At 45.3% G+C, this 27,098-nt stretch overlaps 1 protein-coding gene across 6 annotated transcripts in view; it reads left to right on the top strand.

Annotated features, from left to right (window-relative positions):
• Positions 1-27,098, top strand: part of ERCC3 (ERCC excision repair 3, TFIIH core complex helicase subunit) — a 1,429,399-nt gene that overhangs the window by 165,026 nt on the left and 1,237,275 nt on the right. For all 6 annotated transcript variants that reach the window (XM_085640927.1, XM_085640925.1, XM_085640926.1 and 3 more), the window contains 2 exons: positions 14,400-14,535; positions 24,319-24,483. In XM_085640927.1, coding sequence (XP_085497053.1) covers positions 14,400-14,535; positions 24,319-24,483 — 301 coding nt within the window. The remainder of the gene's footprint in view (positions 1-14,399; positions 14,536-24,318; positions 24,484-27,098) is intronic.

Here is a 27,098-nt window from a genome sequence, read left to right as displayed (position 1 = left end):
GAGAAGAAAGGCTATATAGCACGTTCCTGAAAAATCCGTTGGTAGCCACGTGTAGGCTCTATCGTGGCAGACCAAATACGTGCCCTGGGATGGCACTAACGGTGGTGAATTTTGAGATGTGTGAATGTATGTATGGGAACAAACACTCTTTCCTTGTCCAGTGTCAGTAGTCTGGCCATTCATTTGTAAACAAAAGTTACCTTGATGAGGCACAATCCAAATTGGTGGAGATTTTCCCTGTTTAATCCTATCTGTAAGGTTAGTGGCGTAACGAGCCACGTTCCAAGCACCATATGCCCGTTTCTCATCAACAGGAATCTTACTATTCTCCACAATTCTAGCCATAGCCACTATTCCTTTTATCAGAGAACTATGTGTAGGAAGGTGGATATCTGACTATGGTTACCCCCAACTTTTTGCCTAGTGTCTAGCTGGTTTTTCGACTTAGTTGGCCTGAGATCCTGCCATTCAGGGTCTCAGGCTGTCTGCTCTCTCTGTAAAATGGACTCCATGTACCCTAGGTACATAACCAATTGGTAAGGATCACCTTATTGGACCCTGTACAGTGTACCCTAGGTACCCAGGGCATAGGTGTACCCTAGGCCTCCCAGGGGCTGCAGCATGTATTATGCCACCCCTGGTCTGGCCTTCCAATCAGACACAACTGGCTGATCACTCAGCTGGGGCAAGGTCGTGTAATCACCCCTTGCTTAGGTGTAGTATTCCTATACCTACCTTATATATAGACACATGTGTACCTATCAGTCACTCCTATGGCAGGCCTTAACAATCCTGGAGGCAGAGTGCTTGGTAACATGTGAGATGGTGCTCTAGCATGAGCTGTGCCTGTCTGCAGCTTTCGGAACCATGTCCTTATAGCTGTTCTATGATATAGCCTACCATATACTCTTAAAGTGCCTTATAATCTTAAACGGTTATGGTAACTATGGTTGGGCTGTATCAAAACATGTCGTGTAAGGTGTCTAACACTTTGGAATAATACCCCCATACCATTTCTGGTGATGAGGATATTATTCCCCCCTTCTAGAGGGAGAGACATGTTAAAATCATACTTTGCTGTTTATCTCTAACCAAAGCCTCAGCATCACAAAATGGATGCTGCTGCCACAGACACAAGTCTGACCTCCTGCTGCTGGGAGTGATCCCAGCCAAGGAGGCCTGGACAATAGGTTTCCTGCTTGGGGAGGTGCTAGCACCTCCCCAGACAGCCTTTAGTGTATTGGGGCAGGGTGGGCTGAAAGGAATGAGACATGCCTGGGGCACACAAGGTGTTCCTTGCATAGTCCAGTTCAAACCGGCGCTGGGGCACTCCAGCCCCAGCTCTGGCGCGAAACTGGACAAAGGGAAGTGGGTGTAACCACCCCCTCCCAGGTCCCACCCATAAGGCGTGACCTAGCAGGTATCCCAGCCCCCCAGATTAGTATAAGAGTGGGAGTTGGGCCTCAAGACGGGAGATTATCCTGAACCTGCAAAACTGAACAGAAACTCTGGACCTTCGACATTCGACGAAAGAAGAAGACTGAAGAATCTCCCTTGTAGCCAAGGAGTGGCTACCCTGTGCAAACAGGCACCATCAAGTGACTACCCTTTGCTTTGTGAAACGTTCGACGAGGAACCGATTGCAGAGCCCGACCAGAGCCTTGATTTCCAGACTTCTCCGACCCTCATCCACATCTGCAGCAGAGCTGAAATCCGTGGAGGCGACGAGCGACGTGGGACCGGCTACCTGGGAAAAGTGGCTAGTAACTTACAGCGCAGCTTCTGAGGTACCCTCGAAGTTGTGCACCGGGGATTGAGAAGCCCCAACCCCAAGCACCATCTGCACCGAAGACCAGCCCCCCACACTCCACGAGTCCTGCGTGGGGCCCTTCAGCATTTTCCTGCTTGCCGCGTCTGTCCGGTTGCTTGCCCGCTGGCTAGTGGCCTCTGTGACGACGCTCCCTGAAATCTTCTGCGCTGGTTTGGCTCCTCCAGACTGGCTCCCGCTTCTCTGCAAAGAAGAAGCACCCCAGACCTTCCTGGTCTGCACCAGAAGCAAGTCCCTTGTTCTTCGTGGGTTCCGCTTGCCAAGGCTTGGTGAGTCCTAGTCCAACTTCGACGCCGCCGACAGCAAGAGCCTTCGTGGGACAGCTCGCCTCCTGGTCCTGGTCGTCCTCGACGCTTCCTGGTCCTCCTGGCTGCAGCGACAAGCTTCACCTTCACCTGCAACACTTCACGACATCGCCTGGTTCCTTCCTGGTTCCACGTGGTCACTGGCTAGTGACCTTGACTCTGTCCCTTCTGCTTGCAGGTTTCTTCTCTTCTTGATCCCAGCCTTGGGATCCACCGGACACTCTCTCCTGACTGCCTGTCAGCATCTTTCTTCAGGCATCCATAGGAGTCGACGACGAAAACGACGCATCTTCACCCCTATGCACCCGCAGCCTGTGGGCTAGGTAACTTGGGTACTCCGGTGCTCATCAGGATAGTGACTATCCTAGTGTCTAGTTTTCAAGTCTCAACTTCCTAGCTACTCCAGAAGTGTCCTAAATCTATCTATTTCTAAACTGTAACCTTACTATTGACTTTTACGCATTACGCGTGAGTGTTTCCACTCTGCACACGAATCCCGTGGGCCTCCCACTTCCTAACTAACGCTAGTGTAGTGTAGCCCCAGCGATTCCCTAGGCCTAGGCCTATTCTATTTCCGTGACAGTGGTTCTTATACCACTTATTTAGTATATGGTTTGCGTGGCCCCTAGGGCCTAACTGTATTACTTACCTGTGTGACTTACTGTATGCATTAATAAGACTGTGTTGTACTTACCTCTAAACTCATAAAGAGTGCTGAGGGTTTGCTTAGAATAAATACACTTTATTTTATATATATATCTGTTGTGGTGTCCTTTCATTTGGTATTCAAGGGATTATATATGGTATCACAGCTGGCTTCACATGCCATTCAGAGTTTAGCCTAAGACTGCTCTTGTCCATGCTACCACTAGGATAGCTGGTCTATAAGGTTGACTTTACAACCAATCACCATAAGGGTATTTGGACTGATATAAGGTGTACACTATAACTAGTGACATCATACATTTTGTCCATTACCATATGAACCAGCTGGACGTCTAAATCGGTTCTTGTATGCATTTGAAAACATTACAAAATAGGCCCAAGCGGAACCCTCATAGGAAAATGGAAGAGCTAAATATGGCATCCCTTTGTCGGTGGTATGAGGCATAAGTCCACACACCCAACAGTCGGTTGTGTTGACTACCAATTGGTGTTGGTGCAATAACTGGACAAATGAATTGTTAAAATATTCTGTTCTCCTGATTAGTTCATGTTGGGGAAGCGTATATAATTGGTGTGTGGAGATAGTAGAATCAAAAGGCAAAGAAACAGAAGTAGGAACAGATTTGTGCTGCATAACATGAACAATCCAACCTATACAAGCCAATATGATACTAGAAAACATAAGAGCACACAATGTTATGCCACATTCACTGTACAATAATTTTCAATATTTCTTTTTCATCTCTTCCTTCTTATTATTCTTTCCCAATTTGACATCCATCCTCTAAAATTGTTGCTCACGGCAATCTTCCTTACTCACTGGGCTGTGATTATTAGCCGTCCTATGACACTGCAAGTCCTGGGGGCCTAGCCACTATACAGGTCACGAACCAAGACTCCTACCGTGACCCTGCAACCTGGACAGATGATACATGTCACGAAAGAGATGAAAATTTCAGGTGTCCTTGACCAGTCTAGGCCTTAAATTATATCGATTTCTGTTCAGTACAGTTTGGTCCTGAAATAGTGTCTGTGGATCTGTAGTGTTCAATCGGAGATGTGGCGGTACTGCTTCCTGTAAAACGTTGTCATCTTCTTTTTCAGACCGAGCTCCATCTAGGTGTGCACTACTGAAAGGTACAAACCGAGGGACCCTTTCGCCTTCAAAATCACCTACACCCTTACGGACCCACTGGTCAAAAGGCAAGGGCACCTTTTTGCAGTGCATGCCATGGATCCAGTTCTTTTTCCCTTCGACCTTCACTGCTGTATGTGTTACTAGAAGAACCTGTCGAGGCGCCCACCAACGAGGTTCCAAATTCCTTGTCCTCTGAACATTTTTCACACAGACCCAGTCTCCCGGTTGGATAGAATGACCTGGGTCTGTGGAGGCCTCTGGTAAAGCGTCTCGAACCTGTTGGTGGAGAACACGTAATTTAGTGGTGAGGTCATGCAAGTAATCAATCAGCATTGGATACTGTATGTCAGAATACTTTTTAGGGCGAGGGACTCCCCAAACATTAGCCGGGCGCCCAAAAACAACTTCGTATGGACTGAGTCCCAAACGAGAATGTATAGCTGTTCTAGTGGATAGGAGAGCCAAAGGTAAAGCATCGGGCCAGGCAAGTCCCGTGCTAGCCTGTACCTTTGCAAGCTTAAGTTTGAGAGTGCCGTTATAGCACTCTACCAAACCCGCTGATTGGGGATGGTTCGCCGCATGGAATTTTTGGACGATACCAAGACCGGCACACACCTTTTTCATAAATTGGCCCACAAATTCACTTCCATTGTCACTCCAGACAATGCGTGGCAAACCAAACCTAGGGAAGAACTCTTTCAGAAGAACTTTGGCAGTGGACAAAGCAGTGTTGTCTTTCAGGGGGTAGGCCTCTATCTATCTGGAGAAGGCACACACCACCACCAAAACGTATTTGAGATTGTTGCATCGTTCCATATGAATATAATCAATTTGCAACACCTCAAAAGGATATGTTGGTGGAGCAAAATGACCTGCTGAAGTTGGGGTTCCCTTTCCTGGATTATGCATCAAGCAAACGATACAATGCTTCACTAAATTATCTGCCCATTTTGGAATCCCTTCGTTCAGCCACACTGGAGCCAGAAGCTTACATATTCCTTTCGCACTGATGTGGGCTGGACCATGTGCCATAGCAACTACAGGCATTACATAGGCATCTGGTAACAGCCAACGCTGATGTTCTGACAATTCTATTCAACATCCCTTCGCGTCTAACCTTCCTGTACTCTCTTTCCACTTACTCAACTCTTTCTCTGTAGCCTCTCCTTGAATCGATCTCACACTTTCTATTGTATCCTCACACATTCCTTTTTCCTTGACCCAATTTGCAGGGCCCGCAACATACATGCGACTCATAGCATCTCTGGCTGTTTCTTTCGCTACCTCATCCGCAAAAGCATTCCCACGACCAACATCATCAGTAATCCTCTTATGTGCACTACACTTTATGATTGCTATCTGGGTAGGCAAAGCAAGTGACTCAAGAAGATCAGTTACCAACTGACCATGCTGTATTTTAGTACCGTGGGAGGTAAAGAATCCTCTTTCCTTCCACAAACGGCCAAAGCTATGTGCCACACCAAACGCATACTGGCTGTCGGTATATACTTCCCCTTAGATAACACACATGCTCTGGTCAAAGCTATCAGTTCAGCCGCCTGAGCTGAATTATGTCTGATGCGTGCTGTCTCCACAATTGTATGCAAGGTGGTAACAGCGTAAGCTGAAGTTGTTTCACCATTAGGGAGTTTAAAGCAAGAACCATCCACCCATAGGATCCCATCCGGGTCCATTAGTGGTGTATCTTTCAAATCAATCCTACCTTTTGTCTCCTCCTCAGTACGGAGAAAACAATCATGTTGTTCCTGAATACCTTTCTCTTCTGGAAGAGGTAACCATGTGGCTGGATTTAAAGTGTTACATCGTTTGATGTGCACGTGACTAGCCAAGAGCGTCAGTTCATACCCAGACAAGCGAGCGCTTGTAAGATGCTGCGTTTTTGTCCTATTTAGCAAGGTATCCACTGCATGTGGTACCATGACAATAAGAGTGTTATCAAGCACCACTTCAGCAGACTGACGAATAGAAATTGCTGCTGCTACTGTAGCTTTAAGACAACTAGGCAATGCCTTGGCTACTGGATCTAATGTAGCCGAAAAGTAGGTACATTGCCGCTGCTTGTCTCCAAATCGTTGTGTTAAGACTGACAATGCACAACCCTCTCTTTCATGGACATAGAGCGTGAAGGGTTTACTGTAATCCGGAGTACCCAACACAGGAGCAGAGCACAGAGCAGCACGTAAATCAGAAAAACTCTTCTGACATTCATCATTCCAAGGAAGGGGTTGGGGTGTGTCTTTCAAAGTGAGTGCCAACAAAGGTTTAGCCAACAGAGAAAAATTTGGAATCCACTGTCTACAAGAAGAGGTAATGTCCAAAAAGGTACGCACTTCTCTTTGTGTGGATGGCACAGACATTTGTGCAATTGCTTGAATACGTTCTGGGGTCAGTCGCCTTCCCTCCTTCGACAAGAGATGACCTAGATAGGTAACCTCTTGGCGGGCATACTGTAATTTAGAAGGTGAAACCTTATGGTGAAGGTCAGACAAGTGACGCAATAGTGCAAATATCCTCTGAATCAACAGCAACAAATAAATCATCCACATACTGAATAAGGGTAGCACCTGGCGGCAAAGGAAAAGCATCAAGCTGGCATTTCAGAGCTTGGCTATAGATGGAGGGACTTTCACAATAGCCTTGGGGTGCGCGCTTGAACCGGAAACTTCGGCCTCCTAAAGAGAAGCCAAAAATATCCCTCTTCTTTTCAGCAATGGGGATGCTGAAGAAAGCATTTTTCAGATCGATAACAGAAAACCAAGCTGCCGAGGCAGGTATCATAATTAACAGGGCAGTGATATCTGGAACATCAGGAAACTTTGGTACAACAATTTTATTAACCTCCCGGAGATCAATAACATAGCTATAAACAGGAGGCTGAGAAGGATCAGTGCGTTTAAGAACCGGAAGAACAGGACTATTGCATACATTTCCCCTCGTCTCCTCGACCACACCCTTCTGAACCAAATCATAAATAATAGCAAAAAGTGCTCTTTCACCATCATTGGGAATTTTGTATTGAGGGATGCGTGGCAATTTAGCATTGGGCTTGAGGGTAACATAGGGTGGGATCTCAAGACAACCAACATCATTTGGACCCGTAGCCCAAAGTGTTGCAGGGAGAGAGAGCAATTCAGGTGGAAATTGATCTTTAGACAAATACATTGGAGAAGTCAGTTTCTGCCCCAAAACGAGATGTACACCAGAAGGAGAACAATATATCGTTGCATGCAGTCTTTTCAACTAATCCAAACCCAACAGATTTTCGCCGCAACCAGTCGTTAAAAGAAGTTGAGCTTCCAAATCATAAGAACCAATTGAAATAGGCAGAGGACAAGAGACCAGGCTATGAACTGGGGCGCCAGAAAATCCTACGGATACGTTTGTTAAGCCAGACAAAGGTGCCCCAGGGAGTTTGGAGTGAATAATAGAACTTCTCATTGCACCAGTATCTAAAAGAAATGGCTCTGAAACACCCATTGTAGTGACATTAACATAAGGCCCATTCTGATCTACTGGAATCGATACAACTCCCTCACTTTGTCTATGGCTGTCCTAGTTAGCATGAAGACCGTCATTCTCACTTTCAACATAGTAATCATCATTGTAATACTGTGTAGACTGAGTATTTTGTTGATCAAAGTAGTTCATAGAATTTGGAGGTGGAGGGGAACGCTGTGTCTGGGGCGACATACCTCGACCTCTACCACTGGGCACTAACTGGGAACCACCACCACCTCGTTGAGTAGATAGTCCTCCATTACGCTGTAATAAAACCGGGCAGCTATTCTTAAAATGACCTTTCTCCCTACAATAGGCGCATTGGTTGGGACCTAACAAAGGCCGCGGAATATAGGGCTCAGGCTTTTGAAACACCCTCTGAAACTGGGGAGGCTGTTGAAACTGGCTTTGAGCAGAGCGAGAAGGATAAGCTTGTTGCAGAAGAACCTTCGTTTTTAATTCTTTAGTCTTTTTCTCCTGCTTGTCTTTTTCCTCCTTGTCTCTGTTTTCGTAATATTGAGCAGTAGCCAATATCTGAGCCGAAGAAGAAACAGCCCATGAACTTTCAGAGTCTTTTAACTTATGTGACAACTCGGGGAGCAAATTGAATACGAATTTATCTACAAATAATCGCTGTCCACCCTCCGTAGTCCTATCCTGACCACTGTGATCAATAAACGTCTCCTCAAAACGAGTGAAAAAATCGGAGACACTCATCTTTCTTCTGTTTACACGCGGCTAATTTATCCCAATTAACTCGTAAGGCGGGCATCATGGTTTCCTTTAAAGCAATAATCCTACCAGGGAGTTCTGTGATCAAAACATCAGGCTTCGCACCACCCACTTGTGCTCTATCCGAGGCAGTTATAGCTTTCCATGTACCACCCAATTCTTGAGCGTGATCCTCTCTACGATCCGAGCCCATAACGCTTGTGGGACTACATTTCCCATCAGCATGTCAATATCCGCTAAGTTCATAATACAGGCATCAACAGTCTGACACAATTATTTATAGTAACCAGCAGGGTTTTACGGGGATCCGGTAGAGATTGTTTGAGGGCCAAAACATCAGACCTCTTCCAGGGCACATGTACCCATATACGCTGGAAGTGAGCGGGAATAGCTGGATTATTACCTGCTTGCGCAACCTCTTCCCTCCATATCGGAGGAACCTCTCTCATCGGGTAATGTTTCAATGTTTGCCGAACAGCAGGATCAGAATCAAGAAAAGTTTGTGAGGAAAATAAGGACCTAAAAGTAACAAGTGTCCTTACGGCGTCCTCAACCTTGGAACCCACAATGAGTCCTTTATAGAAATTCGCCCGAACATCCAACAGACCCTGGGGAAGTAAACCCAAATCCATATCCTCCCATTCTTTAGCAAGGGTGTCACACATAACATTAAATACATATCTCTGCGTGGGCGCCTCCCACTGATGAAAGGTGGTCATGATATCTTTCACACTATACTGGGGACCCTTCTCGATCCATTTGCGAGCGAGAGAGTCCAATACCACCCGTTCGTCGGAACCTAGAAGTTGACTACGAGACTGTCTTCGAGAAAAAGCCGGAGACATGTTCAGAGTCTCAAAGAAAGGGGACAAGAAACCAGATATTCGTTTGCGCACAGTAGGAGAATTAGACATAAGGACAGGGGACAAGGTATTAGGCTATACAGGAGAAGAACTGGCAGTTCTAAGGAGAGCCGAAGGCAAAGAAGATTGAGGTTCAGGAGATGGAGATGGAGACAAAGGAATCGGTGGCACGAGAGGTGGGAGTGGCAATACCGGAAGAGGCAAATGTGGAAGAACCGGAACAGGTGGGGGGACAACAGGTAGCTGAACAGGTTGTAACAACAGGGGTGCATTAGCACCTTGTACATAGGGTGGAGGCAATCTCAATAGGTGAGACATCAAAGGGTCTTCCTCCAGATCCTTATTTTTATCAGAAGGGGAATTAGGCAACACCGGATAGCATCTATCTATTGCCATACAATGCTGTCTCTCTGAAATTTCCATTGCATTATCAATCTCATTATCTTTAAACTGCTGGGCAGCCTGTATAATCGTCATATTTTGTGCTTTCTTATCTCGTTTTGCCTGCTTAATTTCTTTCTGTTTGGCTTCCTTACGCCAGAGGCGGAAAGAGTCAAACATTGCCGGCCGGGCTTGTCTTTTGAACAATATCGCTTCCAAATTGTCTAATATATCAGGCTCATAACGACCATTTTGTGGCCACTGTAGAACGCCATCGTTCTCCGTGTATCGGACCCATGCCTTATTAAAGGCAATGGGGCCGACACCATGTTTTGAATAAAGCTCATAGGTGGGAGTTCCAACCGGAGGAATCGGATAAGAGTCCTCCAGCCGGGAATCCCTATTACAACCAAAGCAACAGAACTTCCTAAACTTATTCAGACCAGGCATCGTTATTTCACTGGACTGTTCACAAACATCAAGGGGTTAATCAAATACTATAGCACAAACGTACTCACCCCTCGGCTTCGGCTTTTGCAATAGCCGAATCAAAGACCCAAATCAAAAACAAAAATAGTGGGAGCTACCCACCAATACTTAACTAAGTGTCTTCTTACGCCAACAGAGGCCCGTTTAATGTCTCGAGAATACCAAACATCAGCAAAGGGACCAAAGCAGGGCGGCAGTCAGGGCAGCAGTCATCAGCAGCCGTCAGAAAGGAGAAACCGCGCTGCAAAAGACCTTCGGACCACTTTGACATACAGGGGTCGCTTGACGTGGTTCGCGGTTCCTCCAGAATTTTCCTGCGGGGCTCCTCCCGATCCTCGGGCAAGAACTGCTACCTCTAAAGTCGCCCCACGTTTGGCGCCAATTTGAAGAACCTGACCTTAGGGGCCTGGCGGCGCAGGGTACGCCTTAATCTCCTGAGTTCACCTGCTTTGTCGAACAGAGACACGGGACACTCCGTTAGGCGTAGAAGGTTCGATTTATTAGCTGCAGCTAAGTACAGTTGTCCCAGAAGTACACTCGGTATGTTCTTAGGAGACTGCCACTTTACTTCGTGGCGCACAATCTTTTATAACATACATATTCACAAAGAACACTCCCAATGCATACAGGGTCAACCAATGAGAAGAATGTGAAAACAAGATATTAAGTAACTCAAATAAGCCTCTCTCCCAACTGTGTTTGTCATCCTTCCCCACAAGTTAATCAGTGGTAGTGTTTATAAGTCGACTTGCAGGTGGCAGGACACATTTGTATGGCCCAGAGGACAGTTGTGAAATGAGAGAATACGAGTAAAGAATAGCGAAGGCCAGAGGATAAGATAAAGTCGGAAAGAATGGTGCGAACCAACAGATAGTTGAAATAGGGATCAGTCAGACCAGATGAGGATTAGTGGAGTCGGCCGGACCCTGACACCAGCTATAAACAGAGGCAGGAGGTTATTTGACACATTGCAGTAGGATGAGGGAAAACAACACTTCGTTCACTGTGCCGCCTGAGTGAGGGCAACACAAAATGGCAGAAAGACACAAAATCGTGGCTAAATACGAACGAGATCGGAAACTGAATTACCTCAGACCCTCCTTTTGCCATTACTCAGGCAAGAGACACACTCATTTTAATCTGAGTCGACGTCAATGGCCATGAGGTCATCAAGTTGTTGCTGCAACATCATTTTAATGCTCTCCGTCTTCCGTGGCACAGGTCTTGGGACACACATAGTGGCACAAAGACCACAGATGGCGGGGCCACACTGCATACAGAGACAACAGGAAAAAATGATGGCCAAAACCACTCCAAGGAATGATAATCCCTTCCATCCCCATTTGGACAGTAATCCCCAAAACCATTCCAACAAAGACCAATCTCCTTCGTCCTGATGAATCGACTCGGAGATCACATGTAATTTGAAGATGGCTTGATATACCGTAGGGGCGTCGTCAGGTATATAAATGCAACAGCTAGATCCGATCAATTTACAAACTCCACCACGATCTGCAAGAATAACATCCAAAGCAATCCGGTTCTGCAATGTCATGAGACGATCCGCCTGAAGTTCATCTGTGAGATTTCTCAAGGCTCCCACAGTGACGCCTATGGTAGTCTCAACAACACGAAGCAATTGTCTCATGTTTCTACTGTTGGCCATTGGGCCCCAAAAAGGAAGAAATCCTTTAAGGAAATCACCTCCCTCTTGTCCTGCCGTGTCTTTAGAATTAATAATCCCTCTGCCATATCTGTTCCTGTGATGTCCCGAAGGAGCAGTGTATGTAGGGGGGAGAAGAAAGGCTATATAACACGTTCCTGAAAAATCCGTTGGTAGCCACGTGCAGGCTCTATCGTGGCAGACAAAATACGTGCCCTGGGATGGCACTAACGGTGGTGAATTCTGAGATGTGTGAATGTATGTATGGGAACAAACACTCTTTCCTGGTCCAGTGTTAGTAGTCTGGCCATTCATTTGTAAACAAAAGTTACCTTGATGAGGCACAGTCCAAATTGGTGGAGATTTTCCCTGTTTAATCCTATCTGTAAGGCTAGTGGCGTAACGAGCCACGTTCCAAGCACCTTATGCCCGTTTCTCATCAACAGGAATCTTACTATTCTCCACAATTCTAGCCATAGCCACTATTCCTTTTTATCAGAGAACTATGACTAAAATCTTGTCCATTTCCATATGAACCAGCTGGACGTCTAAATCTGTTCTGATATGCATTTGAAAACATTACAAAATAGGCCCAAGCAGAACCCTCATAGGAAAATGGAAGGGCTAAATATGGCATCCCTTTGTCGGTGGTATGAGGCATAAGTCCACACGCCCAACAGTCGGTTGTGTTGACTACCAATTGGTGTTGGTGCAATAACTGGACTAACATGTAGAAAAGGGAAGGTTTAGGGACTGGCAAGTCTAATTTCATTACATGAACGTTTTCAGTCTCTAGCTTATGACCAGCCAAGCTAACTTCAACTAATTCTTGACTTCAGTTACTTCTCACAGTCACTCAGATATTGTGCTTTAGAGTTGGTCCATAAATTGGTCTGTATATTAAAGGTTTCAGGGCCCTCTCCGATCCACGCAAATGACAATTATAGCATTATTAATCAATAATCTACCAAATACATTAGTGTAGCGGAAGGCCAAATGGGCTGCAATCCTGGGTCCTTAGGATGACTGAGACTAGGATAAAGCACTAGCTTATCCTAGAGAGGTGGTGATTCAGCAAGCTTTAGACTGATCCTATTTTAAGACATTTAATAGAATACCTCTTCGTTGATGCAGAACCTCACACCATTAACCTGGTTTACAGTGCTTTGTGCAAGAATTTCTCTGTGAACAAAAGTTTGCTTTGTATCATTCCATTCCAGTAGCCAGTACATAAGTTGCGTTTGAAGTTAGAATTCCCACGTTTTTTGTCCATGCTGAAGAAAATTAACATGAATTAGAAATAGGCTGCCTTTCTCTTTTGTGAGTGTAACTATAATCATAGCCTATCTATGCAGCAACACAGTGTCTACCTTTTACATGCTTAAAACAACACAAGCAATCACCCCCTTCCTTTTTCCATCTCCTCCATCTGGTCAACTTATTTCACATGCTTCTTTCTCCCTTACTACCTGCTTTGTGCACCAAAATAAGGGGACTAACATTCATGAAGAATGGGTAAGATTCTACTACCTAAATCTCCACTCATGTACTCAATCCACTCTCCTGCATTTTAATACAGTACTTCTGTAACTGTATCTAGAGTTACCGTACAAAAATACATTGTGTGAGGCTGGTGCAAGACTTCACTGGGTTATATGGGTTTAGTTATGCAGGCGAGTTACGTAGTGAGTGGGGCTCCACTGAAGTATGTGTGCCATGACGGTGACATAGAGGTACAACTGAAGTGTATACAGAGCTATGTCGAGGAATGAGTGAGACTTCACTTGTGTGTGACGTTATTAAAGGGTAAACTTAACTGTATAGTGTGGGTTGAGCCAGACTCTGAGGAGGAGTATGTGTCTCGATGGTAATAAGTAACTCCCCCAATTTACATGGAAAACAAAAATGATCTGTGGAATACCTGAATGAATCTGTCACTCTGGGCTGCATTGTCTATTGTTTTTGCCCACCATACCACAGCATACAGGAACATACAATATGCAAATCAGCCTATATCCTCCTCCAATAGGAGTGGTCAAGCAACCTCAGACATGTTTTGAGCTGGTTAAGCATTGTCTGTATAGTATAGCTTCTTCTGTAGTACAGTGAGAAGAGGAGAAATGTTGAGCATACCCTTTGCACTTAGGACATTGTACTTAGGAAAACAAAAAGTGAAGAGAGTAAATATTAACTTTTACTCAACCACTGGTAATTATTCGGGGCAGGGTTCCTGTTTAGAGTTGTAAAGTGGGTCAAAATATATTGACTGGAATGCTGCATTTCATATACCATAGCTCTCCCAGGCCATAGTTCTGGCAACTTTATCACTGCATCATTCATAGATTTACCGTGTCTAACTCACTCCCTCACATATAGGTCTACCTCACCACACATATCTGCATGCATCTATTTTCTTATATGCATCATTACCTGCATGACCACTCTTTGCACAACCACCACAGCTCTGAATACTAAACCCCACACTATGCACTTGACAAGTAACCAGGGTTGAGAAATATGTATGCATCTAACAAACGGTGTTTCACTACGTCTAATGTCACACATTGAGTGACTGTTAGAGACAAAGGAGAGTTAAAGTGAGGGAATGTATTAACACCCCTCTTGCACATCTCCGTTCACTTTATCAAACTTCACTTCACATACTCCCCAGGGCCGGTTGGCAGCTCACTTTACTGCATCCTACATGGTCAACAGGCCACTTAAGTGGCAAATGTGTTCTAAACAAATGCACATAAAAATACAATCCAGGCGAATGCTCTGTGCAAGTTATTAAAATGGTTCTCTTCTATCACAGATATTTTGTGGAAAGTGCGCATCCAGATGTGATTCAGCAGCTTCTCCAAGATAAAACAATTAAAGAATGTCGACTCAGAAACGCAGATGGTGAAGAAACCGACCTCATCATGGAGACGTTCACAAGTAAATCTGCAGTACGTTTTGTTGCTAATTCTTGAACTTTTGTGTCAACTGTCTCCTTCCTCACCAAACCTTTCTTGTTTATGTCCCAGCTCTGGCAAATTAGCGAGTCGGTTGGTTGCGTAAATGTATTTGTGTGATGTTAAGAAATCAGTTTTAGGTCGAGCATTCGAGACCTCTTGTATATTCTTTAGTATATACTTCTCTGTGGCTTACAGACACCCCCCTGCTTTTCATTTGTTTTTTTCAGTGTCCTTTAAAAATCCTTGCTTGTTAGTGGTCAGTCCTGCCTGTTTGCCCCCCACACACTTTTTCTTTTCCGTTCCTCCCAAGCAGCAGGGACCAAGTACTGTATCTTCAAATTTGATTGTTTCTCTGTTCTCTGGGGGACTATTTTTTTTATTTCTTTCCAGCTCGTGTTACACTGTGGGTGGATGCATGTTCAGCTCTGATGTCAGACAGCCGCTTATTTGCCCATTGTCGGGCACGTAGTACAATAACCCCGTAAGAGCACCAACGTCTGCATGCGTGGCCAATTTAAAGGATACTTATGGCACTCACGAGTCGTCCTTGTTGCACAAACCTCCTCCCTGCACTTCCACGCTGCTTTCCCAGAATGTGCGCTACCACAAGAGGCGCTTTTTAGTCCATAATATTCAGGCTGCCCTGGGGCACCCCCCAGGGAATATGCGCTGCAGAGCTGCCTTTGCGGCTATCTTGGGGAAGCGGTGCAAGCGAGGGCTGGCGCTGCTCCTTGCCAGGCGCTGTTGCTGCCATCCCTCCCTTCACAAACCCCGGCATCATTTGCCCTCCACGCCTCCTCTGAGGGCGCGGCTGCTGAGCATACATCGGAGCAGCATTGGTGTCTGCGCAGGCTGTGCCCAGATCGTCCGATGCCATAGAAACTCTAGACCACGATATTGGCTTGCGCAGCTGCTGTGACTGTCACTGCCAGGGAAGTCGATGACAATCCGGCAAAGGAGGAGGAGGTGAAAAGCATGCGGGGAGGAGCGGGCTTGCTAGCTTTGCAGGTTTGAGCTGAACTGTGTGTTATTTTAACCATGATCCCCATACTGCTTTCTCCCAACACCGACGGCACACATGCTACTTACTGCCCTTGTGTCCACACGGTTACACCGTGCCTATCTCTTTGCAGCTACCCTTTCGCCGCCCTGCTTTTCTGTAGCGAAAACTAAAGCCTCACCAGCTATTGCTCCTTTGCAGCCATCGAGAGGCACCCAGTGCCTAACCCCCCCGTACACAGCTCTCCCTGCACATGGCTAATCTACCCCAGTGACTCTTCCTGCCTTCCTGCCCTCTCTTCTTGTAATAAGCTCATTTTGCATCAGCCTTCTGTAATTTCTGCTCAGCTGCCTTGTACCTCTCAGCTCATGTTACTCCTGACCCATTCTGCCTAGTCAACTCTGGTGTCCCTATGTCCAGTTTCACCTGGCCCCAGCCCACCCTCCTTTTGTCTTTCACTGCCTCTCCTGCAATTACTTTGTCCCCCAGTCTTCTGTCACACGATGTTAAACTGACACTTGTTCTACCGAGCTAATGGTAGTGTAGACCTGAGTTGGAAGTTGGTAATGAGTAAGCACGAAATTACTATTCTATATTAGTTATGCATGGACAACCTTGAGGTACTGCTCACCAACCTGATCACAAACAACCAACAAATAAAAAACATGACGAACTGTGTTCACATGAAAACAGCTTGAAATAAATTTTTTTATAAAGTAAGTTTTTGTCATTTTATTCTAAATAAAGCGCTCCACTCATGCCCATTTCATTTGTTCAGCACAGTGACAAACACGAGAAAGCCCAGTCTGGCATTTTTTCTTTTTCTGACTTTGATCATTATCGTTTGACTATTCATATTTTTACATGTCGCTTCAAATTGTGCAAAGTGCGTTCTTCTTGCATGTCTTTGCTCAGACCTATTACGGGTTACATTTTAAATACAAAAGCCTGGCAACGTGATGCCAAAAAAGGACTTTAAATGGTCGACATTCTAAAACAGCATTATTATGATAATTCCAATTGCTGCAGTTCACTGATGTAAGAGTTTATTGGGTAAAGAATAATTTTAAAGCAGTAGCATAGATTTAGGCTGCTACAACATGCATCACTGGCCATATTGTATATTATTTGTTAATGTATAGAGCAGAATGCTGGAAATATACTTTAAACTTTACTAGTAACAATTTAAAGGTGGTAAAGCACCTAAAAAATTCTTAACTTTTTTGAATTGCCTAATAACAGTTGGGACCCCAAAAAATGGTCCTAATGCACAGGAAACTGCTGCTGTGCAAGGCCAGGAGCACCAGGACTGTAGTCTGTTTGCCAAACCCAATCTCTGTACCGGGAACTCTGTGATCAGGGCATGGGTGCTGACATGGCTGCCATTGTGTTTAATGAATTCATCCGCCAACCTCAAGCCCACCATGCCACATAATTCCAATCTGCAGAATTTCATTCAGCGCCACACAGTTCCGCACCACACAATTCAACTCCACACATTTCCATTCCACACCACATAATGCAGCAACACACCATATATTTTAACTCAACACCATTACAAAACATACCACATACCTCTAATCCACACAATTCCACATCATTCCACAAAAAATCAACAGGACACCACATAAGTAACCTCATCTTATTTTTTGGGGGGGGTAAAATTTGGCACATTGTTGTCTTTGTTTGAAGATTTAAGCCTCTCCCAAGTCGGTAGGGTTTATTGTGTAACTAATTGTATACATCTCTGTGTAAGGGTGTGTTCTTATTTTTGTGTCTTTCTGTGGAAGAGTCTGTGCAGGTCTCTTTTTGACTTTTGCCTCTGTGTACATACAAATGCCCACACCCTTTTGTCTCTTTCCACAGGTCTCTTATGCGGGGGGTCTGTCTTCCTGTTTTCTTGTGGCTTTATATGTGTGCTGCTGTGGGAGTGTTTCTCTGTTTGTGGTTGACTTAATTTTTTGCTCTTAAATGTGTACTGCCTTTTACGTGCTCTTTTCTTTAGACCGCGCCTCTTTGTCTTGAATCGGGTGTTATTAAGTTTGTGTTTGCTAACCAATGGTTGTATCTTATGTGTAGCTCTCGCTTCTTTTGGAAGAGTGTCTCTCACAAATTTGTTATTGGTGTCCACCTGCGCTAATTTGTGCCAGGCCGACAGGATGTGAGGTCGGTTGTTGTGTTGTGTTAGTTCAAAAACATTTGTACAGAGGTTTCCTTATTTTTCTGTTTTTGACACATCGGACCCAGCCTTGTATTATTATAGGCTTGCACCGACACCTGCAAAGAAAACTGCTAACAAACAAAGCTGATATACTCTGCCTCCTTTATTTTCCAACTGTCTGTAGGGTTTCGACTTTTGGAAAGACACCATGACACCATGAACACAAAATCTATCTAGGGGACAAAAGATTGCCAACTTCAGGGAACTGAGGCCTTATTCGAAGCATGCCTTATACCACATCAGATAATTTTCATGTATATAACAGTACAACAAACCTCCTGTCGTGGAATAACCAAGATGAAGAATTTGAACACACTTCGTAGAACTGACAGCATCTAACGCATTTGGATACACTAAATACCATGATACATAATTGTTCTTTTAATTCATGAGACATGAAATTGATAGGGATGGTTGGTTTGGGCTGTGGACACAAATGGGCGACAATCTATATTCCTGGGCAAAACTGAAGGGTTTAGGATCAATAGACCTGATTAGCGATATGTACAAGCAGGAAACTCTTGGGTGGTGATATCATATAGTGTTGGGAAGTTGTGCCTTGATTGGCTAACACCCTCAACACTTTCTAAGGTGAAGAAACACTTGTCCCTTCTTTCTGATGACCTGGATCTCAGGGATTTTTTATTAGATCCCCGAAACACACGTCAAAAGCGCTTCTTGGATGGAAAATACAATGTCCGTTAGAAATTTTTCACAACTGGTAGCTGCTGAGAGACTGTACAAGATCGACAGGGTTAACTTAGAAAAGGCTTTGGATGAGGTTTACAACAGTATGACCACATTATCATCCAGAATCTATTCACTGGGCAACATGTTTTTTTTTGCAATTGACAGAATACAGCAAGATATGTCTATTTTACAACATGGACAATCACACTTCCGGTCCATTGTATTGTTAATCTGGACATTGCAAACACTACATTCTGGCCTCGTGCCGTGGCGTTACCTCAATATTACAAGTCTGTTTTCTGCATGTGAACTAACGAAACGAGAAATAGTAATGGCACGCAGAGATGCGAAATATACCATGTTGCACAACGAAAAATTAGACCAATTACCTTTCACTGTGTCTGAGACACCATCCACGGACTGGATAATCCATGGTTACATGGTCACAACTTTTCAATTCTAATATTGTCTACAATACCAACAGGCTCCGAAGGACTTGCGAGAGCGTGCTATGAAGCTCCTTGCAGCCCGGCAGTCAACACCTGTCAGCGAGACTGCAGAGATCCCAGCCCCGATCACAGAACAGGAGGTCGTGAGATCGCTCCCAGAGCCCCAAGTCCTCTTCCTCCCACTCGAGTTCTTCGGGACACTCTGGAAGAGGCACAAGAAAAAAAGGTCTAAGAGGACTTCTTCTTCGCCTCGACTGTCGTCCATCAATGAAAGAAATGAGAAAAAACGATGTTCTAGGCACAGTTTTGCGGAGCTGAAGCCAGGGTTGACCGTGCCTCCCTTCTTTTCCCAGGAGGAAAAGCTCCCCCCACTCAAACAAAATAATTTTACAAGGCCATGCGCCACGTATTTGAGCGTGCTGACCCCTCTGGTGAGCCTTTGGGCCGCGCAGGGGGCCCCATCGGATTAAAAGCCATTGGCTCAGCACCTGTGAGGCCTCATGGATCCAATTCTGGATCCGGGAAGACTATGGTCGTGCCTATGTGACCTTCCCCGGCGTCGGACCCAAAGTCAGTGCCGCCGGTGGTGCCAGCTCCATCCTTATCCCTGAGGCGTCAGATCTACAGTGGTAGAACCCAGAGGTTCCATGTTGTTGCCTAGTCATTTTCAGAACTTGTCAGGCACGGAGAGGACTGGAAGGGGTTTAACACCGTTCCCCCCCCCCCCCCAATAGATGGGGAATCCAAGAGACGGGAGACACTTAGAAGATGTTTTCTTCTGCCAGCCTGGCATTGTGGTCTGTGAATACCGCATGTTTATTAGGCCGTTTCTCCCACTCCCTTTGGGATACGGTTGCACATGTAGAGGAGGCCCGGGTTGTACTCTCCCAGGCGGTGAGGGATGGGCGAGATGAAACAAAATTCACCATTAGGTGTGGCCTTGACACAACTGACTCGCAGGGCAGAGCGGTTTTGTCGTTATGGGCCTTACGGAACCAGGCCTGGCTAAGAACATCTGACTTCTCAGACGATGTCCAGGCCAATTTGATGAACATGCCCTTTGACGGACCTTGTCTCTTTGGAGAAGGAGGCGGACTCTGCCTTGGAGCGCTTCAAGGATTCTTGAGCTATGACCAGACACTTGGGCCTCACTGTATCAACCAACGACCAGTCTATCTTTCGCCCCTTTTTTGGCAACAGACAGGGCTTTTGGCCGCTCCAACCACATCCCAGCCACCATCCTGCGCAGACCTCCCAAGTTGTGCAAGGATGTGGACGCGGCTCCAACCGCGTAATGGAAGCCAGAAGTAGTCTGCCACCCAGCCCCCGGCATTCGCAGACTCCAAGCACTCCTAGTCTGACTCTGCAAGACCATGCTACTCCAGTTGGATGGAAAATCCATCCTCTCCTCCTCCACTGGAGGTCCACAACATTGAACAAGTGAGTATAGCAGATAATTCTGATCGGCTATTCTCTGCACCCCGATATTCTGCCAATTCAAGAACTGCTTTCGGAGGATCATTTAATTTTACTCCAAGAGGAAGTTACAGCTCTCCTGGCCAAGGGAGAAATACAGAGATGATATCTGTTTCAGAAGTAGGCAGGTGTTGTTATTCCCGCTACTTTCTGATTCCGAAAAAGAACAAAGGAGTTGCGGCCCATTTTCGATCTCCGGATACTCTCGTTGGGTCAGATCGAGTATGACCTGGACCATGGAGACTGGCTGGTGCGTATTTTCACATCCCCACCCTGCCTGCGGTTCAAGGTAGGCTGCGAGCAATTTCAGTTTACCGTGCTGACGTTGGGCCTTACCAGCGCCCATTGGGTTTTCACCAAAGTGACGGGGTGGGCACACAGATTTCAGTCTTCCCCTACCTCGACGACTGCCCGTTGAAGGTGTCCTCGCCCCAGGCTGTCGTCTCCCACCTTCAGGCTACGGCAAACCTCCTGCATTCTCTTGTGTTTTCTATAAACATGCCGTAGTCACACCTGACTCCTTCTCAGATGCTCTTTTTCATCGGAGCTGTTCTCGACACTGTGCAATTTCGCGCCTATCCTCCCGAGCGTTGAGTTCAGGATATTCAGGTTATGATACCGATGTTTCAGCCTCTATCCTAGATTTCGGTGAGACTGACTCTGAGGCTGCTGGGCCTCAGCGCATGCATCCTGTTGGTAAAACACGTCAGAATCCCTCCGACATGGGCCATATCTCAGAGAGAACTGCACAAGACCTGCAGTGGTGGCTAGCAAACCACTATTGGGTCAGAGGTAGACCCCTCTCCCTTCCCCAACCAGATTACACAGTAGTGAAATGTGCGTCGCTCCTGGAATGGGGTGGCCATTTGGGAGAGGTGGAGATGAGGGGACACTGGTCTCTGGTGGAGTTGGGGCTCTGCATCAACTTGTTGGACCTTCTGGCAATCCGTCTGGCATTTAAAGCATTTCTTCCCTCTGTCAAGGGGAAGTTAGTGCAAGTGTACATGGAAAACACCACCACCATCTGGTATTGCAACAAACAGGGCAGGGTAGAGTCGTGGACCCTTTGTCAAGAGGTCCTACGTCTCTGGACATGGCTGGAACAGCAGGAGATAACCCTGGTTTTTCAACACCTGGCAGGTTCTTTGAATGCCAGGGTAGACAAACTCATCCGCCGAACCCTAGCGAATCACAAATGGCGTCTCCAGTCGGAGGTGGCGGGGAAAGCCTTGGTTATATCTGTTCGTCTCCAAAGAGCACACGCAATATCAGCAGTTTTGTGTGCTGGAGTTCCCAATGTGGCTATCGCTAGTCGCAAGTGAGGCTGAGGCCTATTGTAAGCCTTTCTGCCCATACCACTTCAGCCCAAGTAATTCTTGTGACTCTGGGCAAGGAGGGTCTGGTATCCAGAGCTTCTGAAAATGAGCATCGATCCTCCGATCAGGCTGTCCCTTCGGGAGGATCTTCTGACACAGCAGCAGGGGAGGGTCGCCTACCCAAACCTGTCAACTCTATGCCTTCATGCGTGGAGATTGAGCGCGGCAGTTGATAGCTTATGACCTTCCTCCTGAAGTATGTGAGGTTATTTTGGCAGCCTGGTGGATCTACACTAAGACGGTATACACCTGCCGTTGGCAAAAGTTTGTAAAATATTGTACTGTGAGGTCTATTGAGCCTCTTTCTGCCTCTTTATCTACTATGCTTCTCTTCATCCTTACCCTTGCCCAGTAGTGCTGTGCGTTGGGTACTCTCACGGGTTATCTTTCTGCTCTGCCCCCTCTCTTTCGGTTTGCCAGACCAACCCTTCTTGTTTAAATCTCCAGTTGTAAATAGATTCTTAAAAGGGCTTGTACATATGTTTTCACCCACGCCCTCTGTCATGCCACAGTGGGACCTTAATGTGGTCCTCACTTTACTTATGTGCGCTTTTTTCAAGCTGTTACATAATTGTCCCCTCCGGCTGCTTGACATTAAAACAGCCTTTCTGGTGGCAATAACATCTGCCCAGAGGGTGAGTGGATTGCAGGCATTGTCATTCAAGGCTCCATATATGATGGTCTTTGCAGATAAAGTGGTGCTTCGCTCCAGGGCTTCATTCTTACCTAAGGTGGTGACCCCATTCCTTCTGGGTTAATCAATCACGCTTCCCACCTTTTTGCCCCCCCCAAAAAGGACGTTGTCATTTTACCTTGACTGCACAAAAGAGTTCCAGATGGACGAGCAACTCTTAGTGGGGTACGTGGGAGCTAAGAAAGGTCAGGCAGTGCACAAACAGATCATTTCTCACTGGGCCGTTCTCAGCATTATGATCTGCTATGTCCTGTCTAAGAAGCAGCCACCAGAGGGCTTACAAGCTCACTCCACCACGAGGAAGGCTGAGACCATGGCGTTGGCTCTGGGTGTCCCAGTCCTGGACATCTGCCAGGCAGCAACGTAGGCATCTTTGCACACATTTGCCAAACACTACTGCCTGGACTGTCCGGTCTGCTGGGACGGGCATTTCACCTGTTCTGTCCTGCTGGACTTGTTAGTATAGTCCATTTGTCTGCAGCCCACCGCCAGGATGGTATGGCTTGGGTATATATTCAAAGGTAAGGAATCTGCAGCTAGAGTCTCTATCAGATGAAGTTTCTTACCTTCGTTAATGCATTATCTGGTTGAGACCATATCTAGCTGCAGATTCCTTACATACCCATCTATGCCTCCCCGCTCTGTGGACTCATTGGTTAGGGCTAGGGTTGTTTTCATTTCAGGGCCATAGTTATGACACACAATCAAGTCAGTCACTTCATAGCTCTGCGCTTGACGCACCTGGGTGGCACCTATATAAGTAACCGCAACATCATAACCTCTAACGAAGCAGACGTCACATGGAGCCGAATGGAGCCACCCGACGGCTCACGCAAGGGGTACTGCTCACACTAAAGTTTCCTGACGCCTGGGGAATTCAAAGGTATGGAATCTTCAGCTAGATATTGTCTCTACCAGATAATGCATTACCGAAGGTAAGTAAACCTGTTCATCCGACCAGAAAGGAATTTAAGAACTGACAACTGAACTGTGTATTGAATACCTTCTCTGCTACTTTCTCACAAAATGTCAAGAAGCAAAATCAGCTGATAGTTGGATGTTGAAAGAGGATCAAGAGAAGGTTTCTTTAATAAAAATGCCAGGCGTAAGGGAAGAATAGGCGGACACAAGAAAAGTCCAATAGATGCAGCTAGGTTGTGAATTATTGTGGTTGGACAGGGATCATCCAGAAAGCCAGATTTAATAGATCTAAGCAGATCTGAGTTTGTTAATCTGTACTAGGCTTAAAAAGGAAAGACAGTGGTTGGTGTCAAAACTGTACGCCAAGGTTGAGATAGTATCCATAAAGGAGAGGGGGGGTTGAAATGAGCAGTAGATATGGATTGTGTCCACAAGGAGGACAACGAGCAATGAATATCTTTTGAAAGTGGCACGTTCGGTAGTGCATGTTTTGGACTGAAAATATGTTTACAATTGTAAAGAATTCTTGAGGGGCCTTTGTTCTGGAGAGATTCCGCTAGGAATAATACTTCGATCTAGTTTGTCGGAACTGTGACTTGTCATGTCTTAAACCCTTCTTGTAATTAGTTCTGTTTTCTAAAGAATATCCTTGTAAAAGTGCCTTTCAAGAGATTTTAAGAGTTGCTAAGCCTTAACTCTTTCATCTGAGAACCAAGGCATCCTTTGATAAGAAATAAAAATTGTGGTTGGGCTGTTGGGTCTAAAGCTGCTGATGTTTGTTGATTGAGTGGTTAAATTGAGAAGAGTAACATTTCCGAAGTAGTACTGCAACCAGGCATTTAAAATGCCTTTAGCAATTATATCCTACAAATGATCATAAAGATGTGTTCATAGGGAATCTGACAAATCTTTGCAAGAGACGCGTGTTTTTTTTTTTTAAATTGTAGATTTCAAAGACAGTTGAAGGTGCAGGGAATACCTCAACATCACAAGGACTCGATGCTCAAGGGAAACAGGATGTGCCTGCTGACCTGTTTGAATTTTATGAACAAATGGACAAAGATGAAGAAGAGGATGAAGAAACTCAGACAGTCTCTTTTGAAGTTAAACAGGTAAATCAGGGCAAGATGACACCGGTGAGGGGTTGAAACTTTGAAATATTTTGGTACATTCCTCTGAGATACCCAAGGAAAACCAGACTCAGTTCTGTTTTTCTTCTACCCTTCTTTAAAGACAAGGTAATAGAAATCATTGGCAGGGATGCTGGCAATTATTTTTAATATTCCTGATCGTCTACGTAGTAAGGAATCCGGCCTGGCATGGACATCAGGAGTTGAGGGCAAATGTGCCAGAGAAAAGGAGCATTATTATATGAATCATGCCAGTAACATTGATCAATGTTGCAGAATTTAAATATTGCTTTATAGCTTGAACAAAATCAGTTGCTTGCAGTTGCTTGCAGTTACTGATACACTACTTAAAATGTTCTTGTCCAAGATTTTCACAGATTGAATCTGTATCAAGCATTACTCTCAATGTGTCTGTACACCATTCCATTATGCAGCATTGAACATAATTGAGTGCAGGCAGGCTTGTAATGTCCAGATTCCTTCCTTGCTAGTGGGTAGACAGGCAGAAAATTCACACATCCAACGGCCCTCAAGCTACGCCACTTATTGTACATTTTATTCTCTGCTGCTTTTGTCTGAATGTTATTGGTAGACACACAAAAGGAGAATAAAATTCCGTCCACTCTGTTCATAGTCTCCTTTTTTTCATTACCCATCTACAGCCACAGATTATGCATTTTGTTTGCTTCCTCCTCCTTTTCTCATTAATCAGAGTCCCTTAAGTCACAAGTACTTTACTGAACTCTTTCGCGATTTATTTCCACTTCATCTGCTGAAATATAGATGCTCCTAGGTAAACTCATCAACAGTTTAACTCTTCTGATCCTTTGTCAAATAAGTCATTGTTAATTCCAGAAAATTACTTGGATAACTTAAAACTTCTATGCAACAGTTTGCTTTGTCTTCATCAATATTTTTTCTCTTTCTGTTACTGACATATCAGGCGTTTGAGCAGCTTATTGACTTCTGTTCTGGGCTTAGTTTGGGGTCTCATAGAAGTATTTTTGATTTGACATTGTAAGGGACTATAGCAAGGCCTTTCTCTGATTTGAATTATTTTGCAGGGTTTCTACAAAGCTTTATTACGGTCATGTATTTATATGCCTGCATACATCCATTGTTTTAGCACTATGGTAGAATGTTACCATCTATTTACTCTGTTGGTGCTTATACCAGAATACATCTGTTTCTGTCATATGGTTATTGCAGCACACGTATTTTACGCTTGAATGGCCGGGCGTCTCCAACTTTTTCTATAATAATAACTACTTATGTTCAATGACCATTATCCAGAGCTACTAATATTATTAGTGTTATAATAGTGACCACATATAGGAAGCTGGCTCTATATATACTATACCAAAGTGAGATATAGTGTGCACAGAGTCCAGTGGAACCCCAAAGGTAGGCCGACGTAAAGTTGGATAGCACCTCACTCTCTATTTGTGGTAGTGTGGACGAGCAGTAAGGCAGTATCAGAGGACAGTGTTAAGCATTTGTTGTACACAGTCAGCAAATTAATTCACACGCTCAAAGACTGAACGTCAGACCAATTGTTTTTGTATCATAATGTCCTAGAAGAGGCAACCTTTACAGAATTTTCCCAGTCATTCCAGATCAGTTTAGGATAATTCACTCCACTTAATCTGGCTCTCCATCAAACCTTTGTCCTGCCTTGGTGGTGAAGCTGGCTCCAGAGCTGATGGCTTCCAAGCTTACCAAAATCTTTAACTCTGAGGTTGGACACATTCCCTCATTATGGAAAAAGGCCTCTATTCTGTAGTAGGGGATCTCTGTGTATAGTCATAATCTATGAATAGTCCCGCCCATGTGCGGGGACCCCGGAGCAATCAAAATATCTCTTAAGTTGTCCTGCATTTGCAAACCTGCAAAGACACTTAAGAGACAGACAAAAATAATACAGCCTAATAACAACACGGCTGCACTGGCCAGCACTTCCTTTGAAGTGAACACAAAAGCCATAATAAAGTTTAAATGTCATTTTTATTCACATCTGACATGTTCCTTTATTGTATCACACTCCCTTCACCAAAATCCCTTTAGGCAATAGAGAGGAAGGGGTGGACAGACAAGCCCTATAGGCTGTCATTATGTGTCTGCTAAAGGGATACCGTGCCTTTAAGAAACTCTCCAGAGACCCCCAGTATCCCAGGATGCACAGCCCAAGCAAGTTACTTTAAGTTCTTTTTTCCGGCTCCTGCTAGCAGGACCCTGGAGCTTGAGCTCTACCCTTTTGGGTGGTTTATTTGATAAAAGTTGGATTTTTTTGAATAAATAGTGTTTTCATTCGACGTCTAGAGCCTTGGTCTACTACTGCCTGCAACCTGGAGCAGTTTTGGCCCACTCTTAGCATGGCTTTGTTCGATAAATGCCCTGAGTGTGGGAGGAAAAAGGCCAAGACGGACCCACATGATGTTTGTATCCTCTGCTTGCCGTCCTCACATGTCCCAGCTACATGTGTCATCTGTAAAAGCTTTTCCAAGGGGACCCTGAGGGACAGGGAGAAGATTCGTCTTCAGGGTCAGGAGCAGCAGAGGACCGGTGGGACTTCGGGGCATGGAGGGTCTCATTCCCCC

The sequence above is a fragment of the Triturus cristatus genome, chromosome 2_2, assembly GCF_964204655.1.
Source record: "Triturus cristatus chromosome 2_2, aTriCri1.1, whole genome shotgun sequence".
NCBI lineage: Eukaryota > Metazoa > Chordata > Amphibia > Caudata > Salamandridae > Triturus > Triturus cristatus.
Note: the sequence above shows the minus strand (reverse complement) of the source record. Positions and strands in the feature narration are given on the sequence as shown.